This window comes from Sciurus vulgaris (genome assembly GCF_902686455.1).
Source record: "Sciurus vulgaris genome assembly, chromosome: 8".
NCBI lineage: Eukaryota > Metazoa > Chordata > Mammalia > Rodentia > Sciuridae > Sciurus > Sciurus vulgaris.
The window spans coordinates 78,611,517-78,635,199 of NC_136468.1; the positions used below are offsets into that span (position 1 = coordinate 78,611,517).

The following is a 23,683-nucleotide window of genomic DNA, read 5'->3' on the forward strand; positions in this document are numbered from 1 at the left end:
GCATTTAAATACAGTTTTCCTTTTTTTTTTTTTTAATTTTGCAGGTAAATGCATGGAATTGGAGAATATCATGCTAAGCGAAATAAGCCAATCCCCAAAAACCAAAGGCTGAATGTTTTCTCTGATAGGTGAATGATGATATATAATGGGGGTGGGGAGGTAAGAGAAGAATGGAGGAACATTAGATTACATAGAGGGAAATGAGAGGGGGGAAGGGGGATGAAAGATGGTAAAATGAGACAGATATCATTACCCTATGTACATATATGATTATATGAATGATGTGAGTCTACATCGTGTACACACATAGAAATGAAAAGCTGTACCCCATTTGTGTACAATGAATTAAAATGTAGTCTGTAAAAATGAAAAAAAGAAAAAAAAAATTAAAAATTTTAACATTTTTATTACTTATAATTTTGCTTCTGCCATCTTCATAAATCAGAGCTTTTCTTATAAATGGCTTGATGTCTCTGGGTAGGTAAATGCCTCTATTCCTTGTTTTCTTATCTATAAAATCATGTTTGTAATAAAGCCTACCCTGCATTTGTGAAGAGAAAAGGTATCTATAACATTTAGAATAGTGTATGGCACATGGCTGGGAATTCTCACTCTACTGATATTTCTATTCTCTCATGATGGTTATTAGTACATAAATAGGTACCATTCTTTGTTCTAAGCACAGGATAAAAAGTTTGGTCCTCAGAACAAGAGAGGTCAAGGTAGTCAGAAGGCCTGACTATTCTCTTAATGATAAATGGTTTAATTTTTTATAGATCATTCAATCAAAACAAGAGTGTTCTTAAACCAAGTGATAAAGAGGACATTGTCCCATCGTGGGTAGAAATAGAAATACCTAGGATTGATCACTTCAGCAATTTTATCAAACTACATATATTTCCCAAGAACACAGGATAGCTTCTCTGGGGTGGGGTACAGGAGTGTGGATGATTCTCCTCTTGAATATAAGAATCATTGCTGAAGCAATTAAGTCACTGAAAAAAATGAGTCATGTAAACTTACAAGTGAAGGAAAGAAAAAGAATGTGGAACTCACCACTCTGACATTTGAAGACATTTAATCTGTATATTAGATCTGCAATTTAATCTGTAATTTATAAATATACTCTAATTTCATCTGTAGTATTAAAATTTAATTAAGAAATTTAAAGGCTTCTAATTTTAAAATCTTCTGATACCTATTAGGGCAAATTTAAGTATCCCCTTGTTCAAAAAACCTTAAAATCCTTCATAAGCAGAACACAAGTGAGTATCCATTAAGAGTCCCATCATTTCAGGGCAGTCTCCTGAGTTAGTGTACTGAATATGGAATAAACCACATTCCCTCAGTATCCTGTGCTCGTTTTCCAGTGACATTTCATCTGACTATATCCTATGTGTTATTCCAAAGACGAAAAGGGGACGCATTTAGGTGTGGTCCTTATGTCGGTCACTCTTGAGCTTCCTTGTTCCCCAGAGACTATTCAGTTCCCATGTTCTCAGTGTAAATATCAACTATCTTTCATTTCCCCCACCAAGAAGCAGAATGAGCTAAGTGGTTACATATACATACTGTTCTCCTCTTGACTCTTTTCTTTGGCAGCCTCCAACTGTTGCTTCTCATAAACGTCCTTCAGATTCTTACAGATTTTCTTATGTGCAAACCAGTGTGTTTTTTGGCATGTTTGATCACAATATATCACCTGAAAGCAATTGTAGGCTTATTTTCATTTTAAGAACTAGGACTGGAAGATTTGCCAATTATAATATCAAACCAAGAACTATTCTGTAAAAATGTTAAGTTTCCCCTGTGTGTCTCTAATTGCCCAGTGGAACTTTTCCATTGCCATGAGAACAAGCTCAGCTGTCCATCTGTCCCAACTGAGGCCAGCCAATGACAAAACACAAAGTGATCATGATTATAAGAACTGGTTTTAGAGGGTTTTCACAAGCGGTAATAGTTAGCCAACACGGATAGTCCAACTTTCACAATTGTAGCCCCAATTCACACATAAGGAAACTGAGGTTCAGAGAAGTAAATAATTAAAGGAGATAAAACTGGAGAAGTAGACTGTAGCAGATTGTGATGGGGTTTGTATAGTATGTTAAGAATTTCACCTTAAAATCAATAGGAGAAAAAAAAGTCAACAGGAGATTGTTACCAATGGGATTAAGTGAATGTACAGACACACACACATGCGAGCCATGTGTGGATCTGAGAAGATGTACACAATCAGATATGCCCTTTACAAAGATAATTCTGGCAGAAGTGGGCAGTGTATTCTCTAGAGATTAAAATTTGGTGACAGTCAGAAGAAGCCATAGTTTCTTTTATTTTAATGGTACTGAGGATTGAACCTAGGGATGCTTGACCCATGATGTTACATCCCCAGTTCCCCACCCCATCACCTTTTGTCTTTCTGAACAGGAACTCCCTAAGTTGCTTGGCTGGCTAAAATTTGGGATCGTCCTGCTTCAGCCTCCCAAGTAGTTGGGATTAAAGTTGTAGTTTTAAAAAGAGTTGATGAAAAGACTGTAGTTACAGTCAACATAAAAACAGTTAACACGACTGTGTGTTGGGGCTGTGGCTATGGCTCAATGGTAAAGCACTTGCCTGGAATGTGTGCAGCCCTGGATTCGATCCTTAGCACCGTGTATAAATAAATGAAAAATAAATGAATAAATAAAGGTCCACTGACAACTAAAAAATTAAGTAAAAAATACTGTGTATTTGTGAACTGTCTTAATCTAGGTTTCCATATCTGCTCCAACCTCAGTCCCCTCATGAATATTTTCTCATATCCACCCATTCATATCCTTTCTTTCTGTGGCATAGTCAGCATAGAAACTCAGGCAGACTGGTAATTTGGCAGAAGATAAAACACAGAACTACATTTACTCTATAATTCTCTTTCAAAACTAGTGTTTAAAATATTAGATGCAATATTTTCATATATTAGAACTTATTAAAGACTAACATCAACTGCTATGTTTACAGAATATTAAAACACAATAGCCAGCTTGGATGCAATATTAGCCAGACAACGATGAACTTAAAAGAACTCCATTCTCACCAATTTGCACACTGAACATCTCTTACTTGCTCCCTTTTCTCCACAGGTGGTGCAAAATTCAACATCCACAAAACCCACCTGACCAGTGATGGCTTGGGTAAGAACAGAGAATGCAGTGGGATCAGAACCCTAGAGTGGGTGTGAAGAGAAAACAAAACAAAACTCTGAAATCACCATAGAAGAATACTAAGATGTCACCCCATGAACAATGTTATCTAGAAACAGAAACACAAGAAAGAAAGCATTAAGAAGTCATTTACATTGACTTTTTGACAAAATGACAAATATTCTTTAAGTATACATTTTTTCTATACAAAGCATATAAGAAATAAATCCCCAGATCCCAAAAATTACAGAGAAAAAAAATATGACCTATTTTTGAATACAAGCATTTTTCAATTAGCATTACTCAGTAAGCCCATAGTGATTTCAGATAAAGGACAGTAAACTCAAGAGTAGAATTTTTGAAAACTGACATCAAGACAATATTCATATAATTGTGGGACAGTTATACACATCATGAATGTTTAACCATCTTGATTCTTAAAAGTGTGGTACAATTTAAGCATTTAAATTAATTACTAATAAAAATCAACAGTGTGAAATTATTATTACAGGGCTATTGAAAATTAAAATGGGAAGTTAAAGAAGATATATGAAAATTTGTATGAAGAGAATTATGAGGGGAAATATTTAGCTACCTGAGGTGATGCTATTAAAACCTACCTAGAATAAGTAAGCAAAAATAATTATGGAGCATCTATTTTTCTTACCTATTCCTAATAGTTCTTTGCTATGGATTACTTATTTTGAACCAATATTTTTCCACTATTCATAATTTTCATTTTCATTTGAGTCTTTACTTCTTCCTAAAAATGCTTTTTCTTTTTTTTACATTTTCTTACCAATTGTACATAATGGATCTTTAGAAAACAACACCTGGGAGCAATGTTCTATACTGTTCTATATAGTCAAGATAGTTAAAAGACTCAGGAAGTACTTTTAAAGTAGAACTCTTTTTGAAACTCTCATGCTCCTGAACACAAATAATAATGACAATAATATTTACTTTTCATGTTAAGGTGTTAGGAATTCTCTTTTGCAATAAATATTACATACTACTAAGAAAAAATTAGGTCAAATGACCCCTAGGATATCAGATACTTATCTTAATAATTCCTCCAGAAATAAAGGTGGCAATTGTGCTCAAATGGGGACATGCATCAGAGAACTTATTAAAAATTCAGATCCACCCCCTTAGTCCATATCTAAATTAGAACTTCTTAGGGTGGGGTCAAGGTACCTGCATTATTACCAACATCCCAGGTAATTCTAAGGCATATTAAAAGTTTGAGAATCACTGATACTTAACATAACACTGAATGCACATAAATCTATATAATCCTTTTGCCTTCATAGTAGAGTATCAGATTAGATAGCAATCTGGTCCACAAATCAAAAGAGTATATGATATATCCAATAGACACAGCAACAATTACATTTTCATATCCCAATAGTTCTTCACAGAACTGCCCAAGACATATTCAAAATCTCCCCCAAAATGGGACTTTTGTGGGAGTCATACAACACACTGACATTCCCATGAATAAAACTAAACATAAAACCAAAGGATATTTTACTAGGAATATGGCTGTTCATGTGAACTATTACTTCCAAAGAAAAATTAATGATGGAACAGATGAGAAACCACAGAGAATCTTTCTTATCACTGATGTGTGACAAGAACTTTCCTGTTATACAAAATCTTGTTATCTACTTAATTAAACAAGAATTTGTTTAGGTGCCAGAGCTTCTTTTATGAAAAGATATTCAGACTGGAAATAAATAGGAAGTTTTATCCGATGTATCCTATAAAATCAGAGACAGGAGCTAGGCTTTTAAAAGTTAAAATACATAATATCAATGGACACAGCAAAACATCTGCAACAGCATGATCTGCTGCAATGCTGCAGTACTATTTCTTAAATTTGGCCATGTGCCACACTTCCTACTAAGCTTTGTGACAGATAGAAGCCAGAGTCCTGTACTAGGCAGAAGGAATCAAAACCTGCCACTGGTGAACCTAGGCATGAATAGTCAGAAAGCAACAGGCAATCCTCAGGGTAGCAGCCTTGGGAACCTCATGTTACAGGAAAAGGTCAGAATTATTCCAGAGGCTTAAGAACTTGTGATACAACAAAAACTATTAGGCAATAAACAGTGGCTATCTGGGACACTCAACTACAAGCACTCAAAATAAAGTTCTCCAGAGAGTAGATGATATAACAAAGGACAACATTTTTAAAAAGAATCATCTTTCTAAATTGCATTAAGTACTATCTTAACTTTATTATGAACCTTTTCTTGATAACTTAGATTATTAGTGTAAATATGAATCATTATACTTTCAAATTTAATCACATTATTCTATCATGTGGGGCTAAGATGAATTGTTGAACCCTACGCTGACCTGCACTGACTTTTTTAAGTACTCTGGGCTGCTGTTTAAGTTTTTCTGTTTTCTTCCATGAAGGTGGAATGCCAGCAGCACTTCTTAGTGCTGGAACCCCCCCACAACAGGCTCTGCTAGTTCCTTTTCTGATGTCAGTTTCTCCAACTTCCTCACTAACCTAAGCATAATCTTGTTTAGAGCAGGAGAGTATGAATAAGACAAAAACACTCATTTCCCCAGATTCCTGTGCAGCTGAGTGGTCATGTGATACAGACAGAGGGTGTCTCAGAGAGCTTATATGTTCCAGATATGGGACCCTCTGTCTTTCTGCCTGCCTGGGATGGGAATGTGAGCCTGTAGGAAGTGTCAAAAGCCTTGTGAACATGTGGATATCAGCATGACTATGAGAACCCACACGGCTAAGGAAAATTGGGTGGAAAGTGTTTTTGAGAAATGCACCAGACCTGGTCTGCCTACCTTGGGCATTTGAGTATATGTGACTATATAAATCCTTATCTGTTTAAGTTAGTTGGCTGGAGTTTGATATGAGCAGCCAAAACATATTTATAATTAATAAGTTAACCTCACAATTTGCTAACTTTTATCTCTGAAGGCATAAACACCATATAGCAAACTATACTAAAATGGAAAAGTAAAGAATCTCTGGTGCTCCACATCATGTACAACCACAAGAATGAGATCCTAATTAGAATAAGTTATACTCCATGTATGCATAGTATGTCAAAATATAATCTATATAAAGAACAAATAAAAAAAAGAATCTCTGAACAGATGGGGAATTCTCATGAATAAATTAATGTATGAAGTCTATGAGATCTTCTTGCCTATTTCACATTTCACAGTAGGTGAAGTCTTAATGTACAAAGGAGCAGCCAGAAGTCATTTCTAGCCTTGATTTTTCTGCACTAAGAGTGATACAACAGTCTAGAGAATGAAACCAAATGCCAGAGGGAGAGAGGGAGACCGGTTTTAGGACCAGTTTTTTTTTTTTTTTTTTTTTAATATATATATTTTTTAGTTGTAGGTGGACACAACACCTTTATTTTATTTTTATGTGGTGCTGAGGATTGAACTCAGGGCCTCATGTGCTAGGCGAGTGCTCTATCACTGAGCCACAACCCCAGCCCAGGACCAGTTTCTTGGCTGAGACACAACGGCTGATACTGATAAAGGATTTGACTGATATATATATAAAAGCATGAATGGGGTGGATAAGCTGAACAGAAACCTAATCAAAATAAGGAAGACAGAGAATGTCTTAAGAAATACTCCCTAAATAAATGGCAAAAGGACAATCAGTAATTTTAAAAAACAGATAAAGTTAACAAAATTCATTTAGCAGGGAAATACGTATACACAGTTTGTGTTTTTTTCAAGTGTGAAAAGTTCCTAATCAGAGGCATCAAGAAGGAATAAAAGAAGCTGGGATATGCTTTGAGATTAGGAACCACATGACCCTTCCCATGGCTCATTCAGCTACACGCCCACAGCCTGGATATCATCACCTCTTATCATCTGTCCATGATGCAAGACCTTGTACTGATGATTCTTAATAGCTACAAGTATACCTGTGTGTATCTGTATTACACAGTAGACCTGTACCCACCGGCACAGGTTTCACAGGCATATTTAAAATCTAAGTGTCTATTATAACCATCTACCTCTCTACATAAAGAAACTCTGATAATTAAATTGAGCACTATAAAAATGTAAGAAGAGGATCACCAGGGGAGAAATGAATAAACAGGAACAGGTTTAGCAGGCAAACCTATTTCCATTTTTGTTCCTAAAAACTTTATAAAAAATAAAAATAAATACTAAAAGATAATTCATCTTTAATGATAGGATACGTAGTAACTAGGTCTTACTGATAGTAAACTTGGTTAAGAGGAGCTTACAATTTCAACAGGAGCAATGCTTCGCACCAGCTGCTGGAGGAGTGTAGCTTCACAGTAAGGGAATTTTCTGATACTTTCTCTAATGATCTTTTCCTGATACACTGGAAAGCCATCAGAAGCTCGGCCTTTTAACAAGCTGAAAGATATTTTTTAAGGACATGTTGAAGTTGACTCACTAAACATTCCCTACTAGCTGAACCCAATAGCTTTTATTAGTTTCTTCTTCGTTACGTAAGATTTTCATCATTTCTTTAAATCATGAAGATGGACTCAATTCAAACTGCAGTTCAACCTGAACATTAGGCCAAGCCTTTACAAGTTTCCAGGTTCTGAGATGCACAGGCAAAAGTGACCCCACTAGAAAAAGCTAACCACTGTTATCAGATTAGTTGGTTACTTATTACCACGTCAGTTATTTGTAGGAAGAATAAAAACTCATTGAGCCACACCCTTCTGACTTGGTTCCCATTTCTCAGTAAAGCTGCAAGAGAATATATCTCTGGTGGTCAGAAAACAAAGACAACACTCAGCTCTCCCAAATATGGCAACAGATACCCTGAGTGCCATTATGAATCCTCAGTAGCAACCTCTACCACAACACACTGAATCTCACACTTGGACTTAGGCATTTTCTAGCTGCATGATCTTATACATACTACTTAACCTCAGAATCCTCATGTATAAACCAATAACAAAAAAGCTACTGCAATGCCTATAAAAGTAAATAACTAATCTAAGTATAATATGGTCGGTCCCCTTATTTCTTGCAGACTAAATGTGATCCCAACAGTAGCAATTGCTGCTAAAATTCCTAATTTTTAAATTCATAACTAGGTTTCATATAATAAAACATTATCTACTTGTCTGTAGTTCACACATGACAGGGTAAAAACAGTACCTTTTGATCAGGGTGTCCAATTTATTCTCTCCATCTTTTAAGAAGTTAATGCATTTCTGAAAGATACAGCTGATATAATGCATTTTCATAGCTAATACTTCATTCATGTCTCTTTGTTTCATACATTTTTCACAAATCAAATCCATCACTTTATAGCACTTATTCAGGGCTGCTTCTTCTGCCAGCAGAGGATTCTCATTTACAAGCATCACAATCTAAAAGAAATTCCAGTGAACTTAGAAATTCCATGAGATATTTTCTATTTACAAATTAGGGAGGTAATTCAGTTGAATGCAAGAGATTACCAAATAAAGTCTTTCTTAGGATCATATAATTGGTGTACTAATTCAAATTCGAATGCAAATTGCCACCAAAGTAATAAAACTCATACGCAAGAACTCTAACATCAAGATATCTCTTCATATCAAAGTTAAAACATGACCTGCCATCTCTCTGAATCAAGGTATTAGTATGTCACTTCAAGTAGAGGTTTTATTGCCTCTAAAATAATCATGGCACATTTGTACCTTTATGTATAAAATCAAGTCATTGAGAAATCACTCCTTTTACTTAGCATTACTAAGTTCTATAATTTCATGAGTACAAGCATAATTCTCATTAATTCTTATTAATTATAAGGAAATGAGATTTTTATTAAAAAATATAAAAATAAAATTGTTTTTCTTTCCAATTAACTATATTTCTCTGAGGAAATTTTCCTGAAGATGCTTCAAATCATCTACACTAATATGAATAAGTCAAAGAAGAAACTATAAATAGCTTTAAAAGTGGAAACAGTCAAGAGTTATCAAATCTTACATATTATGAATCCCACATTTCTTTGTTTACCTTTTTACTTTTAAGTTCCACATCTCTTATGAATGTACAGATTAAGCTTGAATTTGGTGTAATAAGGAGTATTTTTCTTATTAGCTTTGTTACAGCATAGATTACTTGAAGTTCGGTCTGTATGAGAGTCTGCATAGAAACCCACGGTGAACATCTATATAACATGACCACAATTGTGTGCACAGTCAGTACTTGCTAATCTACATGTTCCAGTTAACTACTTATCCCAGGAATTGTAAATGTCAGGAAACACAGATAGCAGATTTAATAAATTACATTCTTCTCTTCAGGCATGAAGAAAGATCATTTGTTAGTTAAAGTAAAACCTATACCTAGCCTTCTTGGAAATTTAACACAGATTAAATGGACATGAAAAACTGAAACAGGATTTTCACTTAATCTTGATACTACTAGATTTATATATAAACTATTTTTCTTAAAATCTAACACAAATTATCAGGCTTAAGTACATATAATCAGAATCCTTATTGGCCAATTTATTGATTACTCTCCCCTCCAAATATATATCAAAAATTAATTTGTGGAGGAAAAGACTCATTAATTACCTTGTTTATGTCTGCTTACTGCAACCATTTAAAATTGTTTGCTCAATAATTTCATATATTGCATTGCAATCAGAGTATAAGCTCTTAACTTACAACTGAGAATTCTTTTTCAAAGAATCTCAAAGAGAACCTAGATTAATGATTTGTCTTGAGATACTAGGCCTTATTTTGCAGAGCAAATATTTATAGATATGATAACTCACATTTCTTTTTTACTTACCTTTCATTTTCTTTTGAGTCCCACATTTCTTATGTATGCATAGATAAAGCTTGAATTTAGTGTAATGAACCATTAGCACGCATTTCCTGAAATATTTACATAGTTGTACACAAAGGAATATTTGTGCTAGTTTCCTTCCTTTTATCTGTGCAGCATTATGAAGCAATATATTATGAAATGAATCCTTATTATTAATTACCAAGGAGAAGAAATGTATGCTTTTCAGCATTAAAAACTAGTTGGATCTGAACTCTCAAAAGACGATACCTGAGAATATGTTCATGCAGTGGCATTTGAATTCATTTTTTAAACCCCCCCTGAAAGACCAGGTTCCATACAAACATCAAAAATTATTCCAGAACCTCCTCATAATCTAAAGGCATAGAAATGTAGATTTAAAAAGTCAGCGAATCCGGGGCTGGTGATATAACTTGGGGTAGACTGATTGTCTAACACATGGGCTACCATAGGTTTCATCCCCAGCACTGAAGAAAAAAGAGTTGGTAAATCAGAAAAATAGAGGAAACTTCTTCAAATCAATCTAAACTAGAAATCCCTATAATACTCAGGGCAAAAGGAAACAAGGATCTTATAAAACCATATACATTCTCTACAGTGAGAAATCTGGTATCCCTACGAAAAACCTGTCGTCTTCCCAGCCAAGCCTGCCACACATCAGAGTGTCACAGACAAGGAGGTGATGCTGCTGTTCCCTGGAATTCTCTCTTCTGAAGGTGTGCTGGGAAGGAAAGAGCCATTAACACAAAAGAGGCAATTTTTTTTAAAGGTAAATTCTAAGTACCATTTTCTTCAGATTTTTTATGCAGTTTTTTTTTTTTTTGTTGTTGTTGTTTATAAAATGATGAATCCAAACAAAATAGCACTGAAAATAGTGAGAAATGATTCTTGAAGCTTCCCAGTTAAGCAATTTGAACTAATATGTTGGTCTAAAAGTTGAACGATCTGTTAGATTTGACTAACTGCTGGAAGAACTATATTACTTAAAGTCATTGAAGAGTCACTTGAATTAAAGATGTGTTCATGATTTCAGAATATTTCCTAGAAAGATAATAGGAGATGCCAACAGAGCACTACTCAGATCCTTTTTAATAGTCCTGTGCATCAGGCTCTGGCCACTCTGAGTGTTGGCTGAAAAAGGTTCAGAGTGGCCTCCTCCTGTCCTCAGTCAATGGCAGCCATCTCACTTCTTTCCAGATGGGAGGTTGTCTCTTCTCTCCAGGAATGGACACGAAAACCTGAATCACTTGCCACTCAGAGCAGAATGGGGTGAAGACGACTCCACCTGGGCCCCACTCTTTGCTTGGCCTTTCCTCCTACTCCAGCCTGTTGCCCCTCCTGTCTCCTAGGTTTCAGCTGAGCGTGCTCCTTCAAGAAATCTAATGAACAAAGGAGCCCACTCCAAACTCCACATCTATAAAGCTCAAACCCAGACCATTATGAGCCCATATAATAAGAGCAGTTCAAACTCTGAAGCAATATTGAAATGAAAAGCAAATACAATCAACACTGTACTACCTTGACAGGATGAAGATTTGTTGTGGTGATAATTTTGTGCAGTGGGCCTGCCAACTTTGGGGGCAGTTTTGGCTCTTTATCCAGTCCCTGGGGTTTAGTGTAATAATCCAGTCTCTCTCTTGGAAAGAAATTGTTGATTATAGTCACACAATCATGTTGACCTTTGAATAGAAAAATAGAAAAGTTGTACTTTTATCATTAAAACAAGGCATCATCTGGATTTTTTTTAACTATGATGCTGTTTCCTTGTGAAGTAATCATACATCAGGAAGGGAGTGTGGAGGAGGAAAAGGAGAGGTACATTATTTTAGAGAACATTTATAAGCATTCTAAAGTAAAGAAACAATCTTTTAAAGGAGCAGAATCCACAAAATATATGAAGATTGTGTGGATTACAAAAAAAGTAGTGTTCAAGTTATTAATGACCCTGAAGTCTTTTGTAAAAATTGGGTGTCATTTAAATGTCTCTTCTTCCACCCCTACACAAATGATAATCGTGCTTCCCTAGTCACAACCAGTTGTATTCACACGTAATTCAAATATACTCTCATATAAAGTATATCATTATAATAATTATTATTAAACTATCCCCTCCAATTTGAGAAAAGCATGGCCTTTCCTTTTTTTGCTCCCACAAGTATGGTTTCTCGTGAATCTCTAAGCCACTCCTCTGAGCCATCTCTAGGATTAGAAATGGTTCTACCGAGGCAAACCCTTCCCAGCGAGGTTGGTGGCCTCGGAGTGTGTTCGTGCTGCCTCCCCCTCCCGGGCTCCCTCTCCACTACCTCTCTGGAGCGGGGAAGTGGCCACTCTGGGCAAGCAGGCAGAACCTGCAGGGCACACTCGAGGGCACAGGCTCTTCCGTGATCTCTGGAGGAGAAACCTTTTCCTCCTCTCTGCCTGGTAAGGGCCGAGGGCCCTGTGGCAGCCAGTCCTGGGGAGGGCGCCTGATTGACGCGGCTCCAGAAGAGTGACCCTCCCTGGGCTGCCTGCGAGGCGCCTGCCCAGTGTGTACAGTCCTGGGAGCATCTGCTTGATTCTTTCGACAACAGGTGACCTGCAGGGGGATTGCACTGTGGGCCGGCTGGACCCCCGGCACTTGAGGCTGGCAGAGGGCTCAGCTTGTCTCTGGGCATTCCTGGGACAACACCGGAATGGAGCAATCCCTCTTTGTACCAGGGTCAACCTTGGACCCAAAGGCAGACTGTCGCACTTCCTTCACTGATGCCCAATCCTGGCATCCTCACCTGGCTGCCTTACAGACACAGAGCAAAGTACCCAGGGAGACTCAGCAGCTCCAAGCCTACACAGTATCTAGGACAGATGGCATCTTGGATTGACAGTGTACTAACATTAACCATGACAACTAAGGCCACAACCACAGCTGGAAAATAACAGCCCTTCAGTGGATTCTATTACAGTATATAAAGACTTTCAAGAACCACAGAAACATTCTAATTTTAAAGATTATTACATAAACCGAAAGAGGTAATCCTGTTGACTATTGAGAACTGAATCATTAATGCAGATCAAGTGGACAAAGCATCTCAAGACAGAATAATTCAAAGATAAAAATTATTACAGAAGAGAGAAGGGAGCTGAAGAGATCCAAGAAATTTAATAGTGAAAAATCCCAGAGAGAAAAAAAGGAATGGAGAGAGAATTAAACAAATGATAGAAGAATATGTCACTGATTGGGAAAGAGAATTTAGTAGTGATCACAATATCGTTTTTGGTATTTCATGTTACCATTAAATTACTGAACCACCAGTTAGTAAGTTCACTAGTTTCTGTCTTTTTTTCTTTCCTTTGGGTGGGGGAGGGGGTCTTTTTCTTCTTTCTTTTCACTTTCTCTCTCATTCTTCTTTTCCTTCCTTCATCTCTTCTTTCTCTCTCTTTCTTTCCCTTTCCTTATATAAGAAAGCTCAACGGCCTGCACCTTGAGGAGAAGTCAAACAGCAACAGTCTAAATTGAAAAATCTGTAATGAGCCAAAGCGCTCTGTAGGGAATGATCGGATCTCCCTCCAGAATCTTAAAGAAGAGAGGAAAATGACTTTCCTTCTAAGGCAGGTGTGTTGGAAATATGATAGCAGCAAAGGCAGTACAGGTATCTCTGTGTGTGTCTTACACCTGTACTTGAAGAAACTAGAGAAGATGAGACAGATTACACATGCTTCCTTGAAACACAATCTACACCCAGATTGAATAAAACATATGTTCCTATATTTTATAAAAAAGTTGTTTCAAAATATCTCATTGAAATTACCAAACCAGATACTTTTTTATCTGGTGTGACTATAAAGGAGTCAGAGGGAAATATGGAATTACTTTAAAACTGACCCTCCTTATCAGTCCCCAATTAGTACAGTCAGAAAATACTGTTAGCAGTTGGACATGGCTGTACATAAAAATTACAACGACATTGTCACAAGACTAGGGGTTTAATATTATACCTTTTTGAAAGGTAAAGATAATATTATTTTACTTTTTGTCAAGATCAATCTTTTTCATTTTAGGTGATGCTTAATTTGATATTTTGTTTCAACTAATCAACTAATGATTTATATTATAGTGATATATATGTTTAAAGTTTATCTTTATAAATGTAATTTTTACTTGATAATGTGTTAATTTTTGTAATTGGAATTCTTAAATATTTAGTTTTGCTGATTTTTAATTTATAAATTCTGAATACACAAATATAAAGTATTATCAGTATAAAGAATAAATACTATGGGAAAAGTCAGTACATCATTTAGCTCTAGTAGTACAATGACTAGACTTGAGTCTTCTAGCCTACAAAATCTCATAACATATCCTAGTAAAATTGTTTAATTTCAAGGATGAACTAAACATCAAACATTCTTTCATAATAAAAGATGAATGGTTTACAAAAGAAAATAAACTGAATTCTCATTTGCAAAACGAGAAGTGATAAAACCAATAACAATATCATACTAACATACCATATTAAAAGGTGAAAAACTAAAAACATGTTCACTAAAACCAGGATGAATTATTTCTCTTTAGTTTGAAATTTGACAATAATGCAAATACAAAATAAAATGGAAATGAAAAGCTGTAAAATCCAAGAGACTAAAAGAAATGACAAGAATAAAAAAAGGAATCAACAGTTCTTCTCTTTTTACACATAACGAGATCGGAGAAGTGGCAGAGTGTTGAGGTGCTAGTAAGAATTCAACTTAAAATAGGGATGATAACCACGAATTATTCAATATGAACTTTTTAAAAATGATTGATATTAAGGAATCCATTAAATATTGTTGAGAGACCAAACAAGTCCTGCCCAAAAAAACACATAAACAACTATGTAGTTGGATGGGAAGTCCTGACATCAAATAGATGTTTATTCTGTGCATATATATAATGACCATTAAATAAAAGATAATTTAACTTAAGGTGGTATTTCAGTACAGTGGGAAAAAGTTGGGTTGTTCAATAAATGATACTATCACAGCTATGTATCTAGGAGAAAACAAACTGTTCAAAAAAACAGTTTGAACAGTTTAAACTCTAGAAGTACCAAAAACAAACAAACAAACAAAAAAAATCCTTAGATTAAAAAAAATCCAAAGGACATTTAGGAGAATACTTGTGTAATCCCCTAACCAAGAAGACCTCTAACAAGAGAAGAAACATGGAATTTATAAAAATAAATAAGATTACTTAAAAATAAACTCCCTGTGGTAAAGCTCCTCATAAAAATCAAAGGGAGAAAGAAAAAAAAAAAAAAAAAGAGAGAGAGACTGGCGTAAAATAATTGAAATACATTTTGGGAGAGAAGGGCTTAACAACCATAAAATACACGAAACTCCTTGGCATAAGAAAAGACACCAAAAAAGAAAAATAATTAAAGAATATGAGCAGGGCTGGGATTGTGGCTCAGTGGTAGAGTGCTTGCCTAACGTGTGTGGCACTGGGTTCAATCCTCAGTCCACATAAAGATAAATAAATAAAATAAAGGTATTGTGTCTACCTACAACTAAAAAAAATTTTAAAATAAATAAAGAATATGGGCAGGCCATCCACAGAAGAGAAAATACATTTGATCACCAATAGCAATTTAATTTCACTTTAATGGAAACTTTCTCCTTATGAAGGGAAGGTAAATTCATGATCTACCATCTTTTCAACTATCATATTGGCAAAACTGAAAGAATACTAACATTCAGTTGAGGATACTAATGTGAATTGCTATATCCTTTTGGAAAACAACCTAGACTTACATTAAAATTAAAACTACATATCTTTTGTCTCAGCAACTTTACTTCTGAGAATATATGTCTTATAGATACTAAAGAACTAACCTGTAATAATTATAGCAAGGATGATTATTACATAGTTTCTACTGAACTGGTCAAAAAAACCTGTAAAATCTGTCAACAAGGAGGAACTAAATGAACTGGGAAACATTTATATCAAGGAATGTTATATAGCTACTGAAATAAATGAACTGGATTATACTTACTGAGTTTGGAGGAACTCCCATAGTGTACTGGGTAAGTGAAGGAAACAAGTTGCAAGGAATGTTTACTGTATAGTTGATCGCATTTAAAAAAATGTTTTGTACATGTGTATGCTCGTGTATATATACTGACCCACTTGAAGGAAACAAAAAGGGGAAGTGACTTTTTTTTTTTTTTGGTACTGGGGACTAAACTCAGGGACACCTAACCACTGAGACATATTCCCAGTACCTTTCATATTTTATTTAGATACAGGGTCTCACTACATTGCTCAGGTCCTCACTAAATTGCTGAGGCTGTCTTTGAACTTGTGATCTTCCTGCCTCAGTCTCCTGAACTGCTAGAATTACAGGCATGTGTATCACACCTGGCACGAATGATGTTTTTTAAAAGCTTATGGAAAACATAAGTAATCTTTCCAACTGAAGGGGTGCAATGTAATTTTCGGTCGGTGAAATCAGTCTAAACAGATTAAAATTCTATTCTTATTTTAGAATGTGACCGTGGACAATTTCTGCTTGAGATTTTTGTTAATGTTGCAGTGTAAAGAAAAAAGAACATGTGTTAATGACTGCAAGAAAAGCTCCTCCACTTCCAGACCTATGAGCTTAGGAAGGTTAAACTCTACCTGAGCTCTGTTTTGTTTCATCGTGGACATAATGATCCTCATAGAGTTAAACAAAAGTTTGGGCATCATGTAATTCCCCTGCTTCATTGCACACAGATCAGAAAACTGAGGCTCATGGAAGTGATTGGATTTTCTCAGGATGCCAGTAACAGCAGGCATCAACTAAAATATGTTTCCATAATGGTAGTTTAGCATTCTTTTCCCACTGCACTGACCCCCTCAAAATTAGCTTAGAGATGAGCTGGGAGCAACCATGGGGTCCCCAACAGGGAGATAAAATATCTCTCTGAAGCTTGCACAGCAAGGCCATACACTTCTCAAATCCTTCTGAAATCAAATTGAAATAAAATAGGAATATTTGTTTTTATAAAGCTGTCACAAAGTGACTAAGTATCAGATTTAATCAATGAAAGTTTCTATTCTCTTTAAGAAAATTTAATAATAAAATTTAACTTGATACTTAGTTATAGTTGTCCATACCTGACTAATGTCCACTGTATCTCAACTCAAAACACCTTGGAATAAAAAAGAATATCTCCTCCTTCTATGTTTTTCTATGGAATTAAATTCTCCCTTGATGTAGAGTTTCACATTGTCATTGCTATTTGCTTTTAAATGCCATGAAAGCATGCACAATCTCTATCTGTTGACCACTATAACTGAGCCACCTAAGAGTGATACTGGGTATGTAGGTTACAAACATTAAGAATTTTTAAAAATTAATCATTGGCCCCAAGCTCACTTACTGCAGACCCAATAAATCAGATGCTTCTGTCTTTGCTTTTTTTTAAAAATCAATGGACTCTCTTAATTACTAGATCAATGAGGCCAGAATGTCAATGATCAAGCATTCATTGTCATTTTGTCCTAAACCCATACATTGCATCAGGTAACAGGACTAACATGCCAAGAATCATTAGACACACAAAATAAACATTTGTGATTGATTGAGAAGATAATGAAGCAGCTGAATATTATCACTAAACATTTCTTCCTAAAAAGAATTGCATCACTGTTGTAATTATTAATAGAAACTGATACAATTTGTTTAGGACTGCATGTAAGGTCCCTTAAGTCTATCATCTCTTTTAATCCTTAAAATAACCCTGTAACCATTTTACAATGAGGAAACTGAAAGAATTGTTAAGTGCCTTGTTATTAAATGGCACAGCCAAAATTTCAATTTAGGATTGCTGACTTCACAGTTCATATTTTAAAACTTTAAGTCAAACTACTTCCATTAGAGAAATAAAATATTGTACTTCAAAGCACTTGACTGCAATTAAAATGGCCTACCACTCTTTGTATCTCACAAAATGGAAATTCAGTATAGCTGTTCTTTTTCCCCAAAGTGTCATTAGGTATTTTATTATGCTAGAGAGAATGTAAACATTTTGTTTTTCAAAAGATAACAACAAAATTTGCACTCTGAGAAGCAAAGTGGTGTTTTTTTTTTTTTTTCAGAAGGGAAACTTTGAGAATAATCTAATGGAAAATTATAGCAAAAACTCACCCACAAAAGCTGCCATCTGAGCTGCAGTTCTTCCTACAGAGTTGACAACATCTGTCTCTGCACCAGCCTCCAACATTGCCCATGTGATGTCTTTGTTACCTAGTGTTAAAGGAAATATATTTGTAAATATAAGAAATGTACAATGTAAACACCTTCAAAATTATCTATATCTCTCCTTCTTCCTCCATTAACTTTTAGCTTTCCATCATGGGAATATTTTCATGTTTTTCAAAATACGAATCATAATTATAAGTAAAAAGTAAAATGCTACAAACCAACTTAAAAATCAGGCAATAAAAAAAAAAAAAGGAATGGCAAGGGATCAACTATCGTATTTAAAAATAATTGAAATGTTTTCCTAATGATATCCTCAATATAAAATCAAAACAAACATATGAAAGTATCAAAAACAACAACAGAAGAGAAAAAATGAATAGGAATTCTCCTTTAATATCCACTAACTCATTCTGACCCTCACAATTAAGGTTCTGCAATAACTATTAACCACTTAGAATCTATCTTTCTAGATGTTTTTCTATCTAAACATCATAGCTGTTCACATTCTTTCACTACTGGAATCGTTACAGATGCTCTGCCATTAAAAACTACAGTTAGTGAATATTATTTTCCATCCATTTTTCTAAATTTGAGTCACGATTTCCTGAGGAACAGTTCCTGGAAAATATGGATGGCTTGACGGTTAGGCATATTTTCAATGTATTTTGCCAGGCTGACATCTAGGAAAGTTGGACTAAAATGTACTCACCCAAACAGTGCAAACAGTTCCTGGGCATTATCACTTTCTTAACCTTTGCCAATGTAATAAGTATAAAATTATAATTAATTTGGTTATTGCTGAAAATGTTTTGTATGTTGATCAGCTAATTGTATTTCTTTTGTTCTTTGGTAATACAGTACTTACCATTTTCTAGTTGATTTATAAGAATTGTTTATATACAAATATAGCAATATAACCATTTAAGGTATGTAATAAATATTTTCCTTCATTTTTCTTTTGTACTTTAACTCTATGGTATATATCATATATGACAATGTTTAAATTTTATGTAATAAAATTAGTCAATATTATCCTTTTGGGGCTTATGAATGCTTTTGTGTTCTAAGATTATAAAAATACAGATTACTGCTTTTAAAATATGAGATTATTGAAAAACTGCAATAATAACAGATAACCTCATTTAATTTTAGATCATATTTCTCAATTGTCTTTATTCAGCAAATAATAAACATCATGAATAAATTTCTAATGGGTGATCATGTTAAAATTGCAATGAAACAAATTGCCCCATCATAGCAGCTACTTGATCAAGAGAACCAAGAAGCGTTCACCTAAAAATATCAAGTTATAAAACAAAGTATATAAAAAACTCAGCTCCTTAATTATGTATTAGCAACATAAAAAAACAATTGAACAGATTACCAAATTAGCTATATAACTGATTTCATACTTTATAACTTTTCAAAAACCAATTCCCACCATTCTATCCCATCAAATTTGATCTTAAAATCACTAAAATAAAAATGCATTTAATTTTAAATTCATATGTACTTAAAACAAACTTGTGTAAGTAACTAATATTAATAGAGCAAATGTTCAGACTTCACCAGAAAGTGCAGCAAACATGAGGGCCGTGTATCCATGTTCATGTTGATGACAATTCACATCAGCTCCGTGTCGCAGAAGTAACTTGCACATGTCAAGTTTTCCTTTATATGCTGCATGCATGAGAGGAGTCATTCCATTCTTCAACAGAAAGGAAAAGCATATTAATTTTACATATTTACATTTTCCTTACCATGAACACAAAATAAACATGAATTAATAAAGGCATGTTAAAATCTGTAAAGTAATTTTTTTATTCATTTCTCCATCTGGATCTTTCATCAATTTCTGAGGGTTTTTTTTTTTTTTATAGATAAGCATACAGATTCAGAAAGAATATGTTCGACCTCACATGAATAATGAATGGGTGGGCCAAAGACAAGAACACAGATTTCCCAGCATTCTCATCTCTACCATACATACTTAGCTCCTGGGGAACATATAAACACATGTCAAACTGAAGAAAAATCTTTAAGCAAACCTATCAAGGGGAAAGCTGAATAAAGAATAGCATAGCCTTAACAATGGGTATTATTTAGCTATCGAATAAACTAATTTATCTGTACCTACTCATTTGGAAAAATTTGAATGTATTACTGCCAATGAGAAAAAGAAGGTACAACATATGTTTATTAGAGTACAATCATTTCATAAAACAAATATCCCCCAAATCACATCTAGTATGATCACATTATGATATCATATATATGATTGTATATATAGAGATGGTTGAAGTATTCACACTAGACTATATCGTTTGGTCTCCAAATATTTTGTACATATTCAATGGAACAGTCATCTTTATATGTACTGTGCTCCTAATATTATTTGGTGGATACATGAATGAGCTGTTTTCTATAAGTGAATTTTCTCCAGACTAAACTCTAGGTGCTGGAATGCCAAAGTGGTTTAGGATAAAACCTTCCTAAACACATGATCCTTCATTATTGTAAATCTTAGAATGCTAATGTAGTTTGAATTGCTTTTACTGATTTCAGACATTTTTCTTTTTCCTAGTACTGAGGATTGAACCCAGGAGACTCTACTACTAAGCTACATCTCCAGCCTTTAAAAAAATTTTTGAGAGTCTCACTAAGTTGCCCAGGCTATCCTTGAACTTGCAATCCTTCTGCCTCATCCTTCTGAGTATCTGGAATTACAGGCTTGTTCTACCATGCCTGGCCAGACTATTATTCTTAATACAAACTATCATCTTAACACAATGCCATACTGTTCTTTAGAAGGTTGCTGACAGAAGGATAGGCCCTTTCAGGTGGTTACACAAGAGGAAACTCATTGGGAGTAATCAATATTTCTTGGGTATAAAATTGGAAAAATAAGGAGATAATAACTTAAGACACCCTTAATTGAGTGTTTTAACAGGAACAGAGTGGGCGGGTTAGTGCGGCACTCAGACTCACTGGACACAGGCCGCCAGTGGAATGCTTTAGGGAGAGGGAATGGACTGCATGGGAATAGGCCTTGAGTAAAGCAAAAATTGAGAACATAGGATGACAGCCCTAATGGATGCTATAACCTGCACATAAAAGGAGAGTGTGTAGAGCAGGCTGGAAGGACTATCAGGGCTACCACAAAGAAGCAATCAGGTATTTCTTTCATAAATTTTTAGGAGTCAGGCTTCAGTCAGGGAGTTTAGCATTTTCTGTTAATCCAGAACACTAGGCAGCCAGAGGGTGCTCATTTTCTTGTCTGTGCTTTAACTAACTGTGTTAATCAGTTCTGCCCATTGACCTGTCTACTTCCCTTTGTTTCCCACTAGTCCCTTTCCTCTCATTTTAAAATGTTCTTTCTTTTTTCTTCTCTCCTGTTCTTTCTCATTTACCAGTTATCACTGTAGTGGGAATTATATTCTAAAGCCAATCAATAAGTGAGCTTCTTTCCAAAAATATAAAGTTAACTCAATTACATCATTTGCTGTGCAGTCTCCGAACCTGATGATGTTTTCTTGGGTCAATAATGCAGTATATATTTTTCCCATATCAATTTCAGTGCTGTGCTGGATGTTTCTGGGTGTTAGAAACCAAACTGGTAGTAAATAACAACTTTAGTATTCGAAGAATTGGGTATCACACAGGCTTTCTCATCTCCTAGTTCAATTTTGCATTATACAAATTTAGAGTAGTAGTAAGTAAATTATAAATTTTGAGTGCAATGTTACTATGTATCACCTTGGTTCTAGTACCTTTTATGGACACATTTCAATGGGCCACAAAAAAGAAGTGGTATTAATAAATTTTGATGTTCAAAGAGATGTAAAGCCACCACTATAAACTTTCTATCTTTCTGGTATATTTATACTATTTCAGAGTAAACACCAAGAAATTGAGATGAATAATTCAAAACACAACTGCTAATCTTCTAGAAAAATAATATTCCCATGTTTGAAATAAATTTGGTAAATTAAATTTAATATGCCACATTCCGATTATAACAGTATCAGGAAAAAATTAAAATATTGAATGTTCAGCTCTGTTGAAATTAGGAAAATAGTGAAGTTTCATAAAATGTTACAGTGTTAAATGTAATTCATCAATTTTATGAAATATTTCATTTTTATATTTAACATCTATGAAATTGAGTTTCCATTTAAGAGTACTGGAATCCTACAAATCATAATGTTGTTACCCCTCTTTTTTAACATCTCTAAAATCTAGATGAGTTTTTAAATCTATGGCATCTTGGATCCAATGAAAGACCAGAATGAAACTTCTAACTTCTGCGCCCTTTCCCAAAGACAAACTAGGAATATCTATCTAACTAAATTGTATGAAAAATGAGTTTTTATAATTCTTTAAATACAATGACTTTAAAGATAATTGTATGTATCTTCCATAATTCTCAAAGAATTCATCAATATTAGGCTACTATGTTGCACTTCTGTAAGAACTCTAATTTCTTCACATCATCATGGATATTCATTATTACCTACTTTTTAAAATTATAACTATTCCAAGTGGATATGAAGTAGTATGTCATTGTGACTTTGATTTGCATTTCCCTGGTGGCTAATGATGTTGGGCATTTTTTCACATGTATATTGATCATTGATCTATTTTCTGTGGAGTAAAGAATTTTTTTGAATAAAGTTATATGTATCTTATTTATTAATTTATAGATGTTTTTAATGTATGTTCTTGTTGGAAGTCCCACCTCACATATACTTTAAAATTTTTCTCCTATTTTATAGGTTCTATTTTCACTTTCTTAATGGTAGCTTTGAAACATAAAAGGTTTTATTTTGGTGATTTCCAATTTATCTAGTCTTCATTTTGTTGCTTTATTATTGCTTTTAAATATTTTATTATATTTAATTTTATTTTTCCTAACTCATTTCTCTTACTTTTTGTGTATACTTTAGTCCTTTTATATAATTCCATGAGTTTAAAACTTAGACCATCACAAAGATTGAAAGTACAATGATAGCTAGGCATGGTGGTACACTCCTGTAATTTCAGTGACTTGGGAGGCTAAGGAAGGAGAATATTAAGTTCAAAACCAGCCTTAGCAACAAGGTGAGGCTTTAAGCAACTTAATGAGCCCATGTCTTGAAATTTAAAAAAAATAATAAAAAGGGCTGGGGATGTGGTTCAGTGGTAAAAGGGACTCATTTTCAATCCCTGGCACCCACCACCCCCCCCCAAAAAAAAAAAAAAAAAGAAAAAGAAAAAGTACAATGATATAAATGCATATCATGTCTTCTAAATATCACTTTGGTCACCTAGCACAGCTTCTGATAAATGTTGTATTTTGAGTTCAAAAGTAGCCAATTTCTATTTCTACTTCTTCATTAACCTAAGATTTATTTTTTTGTTTTGGTTTTTTTTTTTTTTTTTTTTTTTTTTTTGGTACCGAGAATTGAACCACAGCCACATTCCCACCCTTTTAATTTTTTATTT

General features: G+C 34.4%; 1 protein-coding gene across 1 annotated transcript in view; it reads right to left on the bottom strand.

Moving 5' to 3' along the window:
• Positions 1 to 23,683, bottom strand: part of ANKMY2 (ankyrin repeat and MYND domain containing 2) — a 32,609-nt gene that overhangs the window by 1,456 nt on the left and 7,470 nt on the right. Inside the window, exons 3-9 of the mRNA XM_079151908.1 lie at positions 19,769 to 19,907; positions 18,143 to 18,241; positions 11,514 to 11,674; positions 8,343 to 8,557; positions 7,445 to 7,580; positions 3,074 to 3,202; positions 1,573 to 1,702 (exon numbers count right to left, since the gene is read on the bottom strand). Of these exons, the coding sequence (XP_079008034.1) occupies positions 1,573 to 1,702; positions 3,074 to 3,202; positions 7,445 to 7,580; positions 8,343 to 8,557; positions 11,514 to 11,674; positions 18,143 to 18,241; positions 19,769 to 19,907 (1,009 nt within the window). The remainder of the gene's footprint in view (positions 1 to 1,572; positions 1,703 to 3,073; positions 3,203 to 7,444; positions 7,581 to 8,342; positions 8,558 to 11,513; positions 11,675 to 18,142; positions 18,242 to 19,768; positions 19,908 to 23,683) is intronic.